This window comes from Bison bison, unplaced genomic scaffold, assembly GCF_000754665.1.
Source record: "Bison bison bison isolate TAMUID 2011002044 unplaced genomic scaffold, Bison_UMD1.0 scf7180017862158, whole genome shotgun sequence".
Classification (NCBI taxonomy): domain Eukaryota; kingdom Metazoa; phylum Chordata; class Mammalia; order Artiodactyla; family Bovidae; genus Bison; species Bison bison.
In genome coordinates, this window is record NW_011492730.1 from 1247755 (window position 1) to 1252159 (window position 4405).

Below are 4405 nucleotides of genomic sequence, written 5' to 3' on the forward strand. Positions count from 1 at the left end.
TATCAGTAATCAGATTTTTTTATCAAGGTATTTGGTGCTTGTGGTTTATATATTCTAAGAGACAATGTTTCTCTTATTGAATAAAAAAGAATTAATTAGTATATACTGATAAATTGTAGCATGCCTCTCACCCATCCCCTATACCTACCTCACCTCTAACTTCTGTAACCTCTGCTTTTTTGACACCTTTATTTACCCCTTTAACTCAAGATGAGATGGGGTGAACTCATTTGAGAATTCATATTCAACACTGCTCTGAAACAGAGAAAGAGAAAAAGTTTTTAAATGCAGTGAATGCAGAGGTTGGTGATGGGAGGGAGAGAGGGAAAATGTGTTTTTTTTTTTTTTTTTTTTATCTTTATTGTTCTGAGAATCTTTTTGAATAAGAATGAGATGGTTCCTATCTCTGGTAACCCACATAAATACTCAGAAAATTCTTTCTAATGTTACTGCATATCGAGTGGATTTCTTTTCACCAACCACCCTCTCTTTTTTATCAGAAAAACCGTATTTTCAGTAGTTGAGAGAAAGTTCTATCAGCAAAGCCACATAAATGAAGGGAAACTTTTAAAATAGTATCCAAATATTTTCCTAAGCACTAATAAACATAGTGATAGCTATGTAGTATTTCATGCCATCTGAATAATAATCCAATATCAGGTTTAAAATAATGGAGTCTAAGAGAAGAATCACATGGAAGAATGTTCTTGGTTTAAGAAAAACAATTAATGCTGAATTTAGCTGAGCTTCAGAATATGATTTTTCCTGTGTATAGACAGAACTTATATAGTTGTAAGGTCTCACATAGATGTATGTGTCTGAGAGGTAAAATGCTAGCTGTTTGGAAATATATGGAAATTCTTAATAAATGAATCAAGGCAGAAATTGATATACATATGCCATTTTTCTCAGGGAGCAAATAAAAACAAAGCTACATAAAAAAACGAAAATATCTTACATTTTCATGCTATTGTTTTAGGAATGAAGAGATAGTATGTACCTCTGTCCTAAAATTTAGAGTTGAGATACATAAGGCAAGATGAAAACTAAGCAGTAAAAATATATAAAGTATTATTTAAAATATATATATATATATATCTTGGGGAAATATTTCTTCATATGGGGAATGCATCATTCTTCAGAATATTGTTAGTTTTTTCAGGATCTTGTTAGAAACACTAACATTTTGCTGTTAATGTTTCAAAGCTTCTTTCTCCTTGGGAATGAAGGGGGCAGGTTCTTTTATCTTTGGAATAATAACTGTGGTGCAGGTTTTACTGTGTGTCAGTTTTCTTCCTTGAGCATCAAATGGACACCAAGTTGCTCGCTGGTATTACGTTTTAGTTTTACATTCAAGAACTAGTGCCCTCCCACACGGCATCAGTGGTGCCATCAGTGAGACGGTTTGATGGGCGTAGAATCACAGAAGCAGTTCTGTCCACTCACAAGCTCTTCATGTTACAACAGCACCACCATCTCCACCCTGTGACATCACTTGTCTCGAAAGTTTTCGTGACTCAATGGTTCTTGGATGGAAGCAGCCAGATAAGACTGGAGGGGCTGAAATTACGGGCTATTATGTGAACTATCGTGAAGTAATCGACGGGGTACCAGGAAGATGGAGAGAAGCCAACATCAAAGCCATCAGTGATGAGGCATATAAGGTAAGTGTGTGGCCTTCTGTGGGCTTCCCAAGTGGTACTAGTGGTAAAGAATTGCCAATGCAGGATACGTATAAGAGACGCAGGTTTTATGGAGGCTTCACTACATAGACTCGATTGATTAAACCATTGGCCATTGGTGTATGAACTTAATCTCCAGCCCATCTTCCCTCTACAGAGGTCCAGAGGTCTGGGATGAGGCTGAAAGTTCCCACCCTCTAAGTACATGATTATGGGCCCTGGCAGTCAGGCCCCATCTTTAGATGCTTTTCTAAAGTCACCTCATTAACACAGTAAAAGATGTTTGTCACTCTCATCACTTGGGAAATTCCAAGTGTTTTAGGAGCTCTGTGCCAGGAATGGAGACAAAAGACAAAAACATGTATTTCTTATATAAATTGCAGTATCATAGGATAATCTATCTCCTTTTTGATTAACTCAACACCAACTGATTAGTAATCTTAATTACATATGAAATGTATCTCCTCCTTTGCCATTTGATGCAACACAATCACAGGACTGATATTCCAATACCCCTGCCCTGTTCTGTTGCCCAGAAGCAAGTCTCAGGTTTCACCTACATTCACGAGGAGATTACAAGAAGGGTGTGACTCACTGGGGATCATCCTAGAGTATGTCCAACGCATACTCTAAATAAATGCAATGTTGAAACAAACCTGAAACCTTCACTCTCTGTGATGCTGTCCATGTTGCAGATTAGCAACCTGAAGGAGAACATGGTGTATCAGTTCCAAGTGGCGGCCATAAACATCGCTGGGTTGGGGGCGCCCTCAGCAGTAAGCCCCAGCTTCAAATGTGAAGAATGGACCATTGCTGTTCCAGGTAACTCGGGGAGACCGTGTCTCAGCACTGAGGCTCAGAGCTTCTTCCAATGGATCCTACAATTTGGAACTAAATTTAAGTGCTACATAGCTTCTAAGGGAGACAAGTTCTCTCGGCCCCTCATGTTCATGTAAAATATTTTTACAAATCTATTAATAGGAACCAATATAAAACTGAGTATAAATTTCTTATATTCCAGATAAATCCTAGAGTCCCCATAGCTCAGCCTCTGTATGGAGTAAGATGGACAGAAGCACACACGTTGAATGCTACTTAATTATTCAACAGAAATACCCATCTTTGCTTCTGCTTCTTAAAGACCACTGAAAGACATTCAATTCACACATCCCCACTACATTTCTCTAAAGCGTCTTCCTGCACTCCTGAGTTGTCACACATTCTCTTAATGCTCTGGAGCCTCTCATTTATCAATCTCTGGCGATCCCCTTCCCCAGACCCAGCCCCTATGGCCTCCTTCCTGTTTTCTCCTCCTCCCTGGCTCCCAACTCTTCACTGTACACACGGAGGACCCAATGTGCCTGCCTAGGACTTAAGTCCTGCCTTGATCCTCTTAAATCTTTTACTTACCTCCCCAGCCCTGTCTCCCTATGTCAACTTTTCCCCATCTCTGCATCACAACAAAGATCCTGGAAATACTCTACTTTGGAGGTTGTCATAGAGGATGGTTGGTTGAAAAAAATAGGGAGAAGCCAGAAACATTCACCTATGCCTTTAACTCTTACACAGCTACAACAGTGAACAAATCTAAAGACTGGATACTAACTAATTTGTCAAGTCATTAAGAGTCAGACTGTGCTTAGTCACTCAGTCATGCCTGACTCTTTGCAACCCCATGGACTGCAGCCCATCAGGATCCTCTGTCCATGGGGATTCTCCAGGCAAGAATACTGGAGTGGGTTGCCATGCCTTCCTCCAGGGGATCTTCCCAGCCCAGGGATCGAACCCAGATCTCCCGCATCGCAGGCGGATTCTTTACCGACTGAGCCACTAGCAAAGCCCAGAGTCAGACTAGCAACAATGTATTTGGTGGATGGTTTTATTCTGCTTCCAATATCACTAACTTCAAAGACCCAAATACTTTAGTGCCATAGAATGACTAAGCTCTCCCTTGGGTTCAATATTCAGCTTGTTTAATACCTGCTGTTCTGGTCAAGCTTCTAGATTTTACTGTCAGTTTACAGGAAATACAAAAGACAGAGGAACGTGTTAAATTACACCATGAAGATGCTAGCAGCAAGTCTAGACTGAGGGAACTCTGCAGGCAAATGACCTGATTTCCAAAACAAGTTAATTTCAACAGGAAAACCGGGATAAATGGAAAGCTTGCAGTTTCAGAGAGACTACAGAGATATGACAGCCTATTGCAATGTATCGGAGAAGGCAATGGCAACCCACTCCAGTACTCTTGCCTGGAAAATCCCATGGACAGAGGAGCCTGGTAGGCTGCAGTCCTGGGCACACTGGTTGGACCCAGTCTGCTCCCAGGGCCACCCTCTTCCTCTGGTGAAACCTTAGCACCCTTGGAGAACCATCTTTTTGCCTTAACTTAGCCAGTATCCATCTGCATCACATCTCTATCAAATGTGAATACAAAGATTACAAGAGAAACTCAAGAGAAGTTCAAGTGTTCACTCAGGTTCAGTAAATACAGGCGGTAAACACATTGCCTTTCCTAGCACTTTCTTGAAGCTGGTGCTATTTCTTAAGTTCTTTCTGCCTCCTACACAAAAGTAGGTCTGCTTTTAAATTCTTGCAATTCCTGAATAAAGTTAAAATGTGAATGACTAGAGACCAACAAATTCTGAGCAGGCCTATGGAAAATGATCTGACAGAAAGCGATGTAGTTAGCAAAAGAAGTTGCAGGATGAGTGCTCCCAAAT

At 40.5% G+C, this 4405-nt stretch overlaps 1 protein-coding gene across 2 annotated transcripts in view; it reads left to right on the forward strand.

Moving 5' to 3' along the window:
* The window catches only part of MYOM1 (myomesin 1), a 124172-nt gene that overhangs the window by 70346 nt on the left and 49421 nt on the right, over window positions 1-4405 (forward strand). For both annotated transcript variants that reach the window (XM_010832718.1, XM_010832717.1), the window contains 2 exons: window positions 1468-1664; window positions 2378-2504. In XM_010832718.1, coding sequence (XP_010831020.1) covers window positions 1468-1664; window positions 2378-2504 — 324 coding nt within the window. The remainder of the gene's footprint in view (window positions 1-1467; window positions 1665-2377; window positions 2505-4405) is intronic.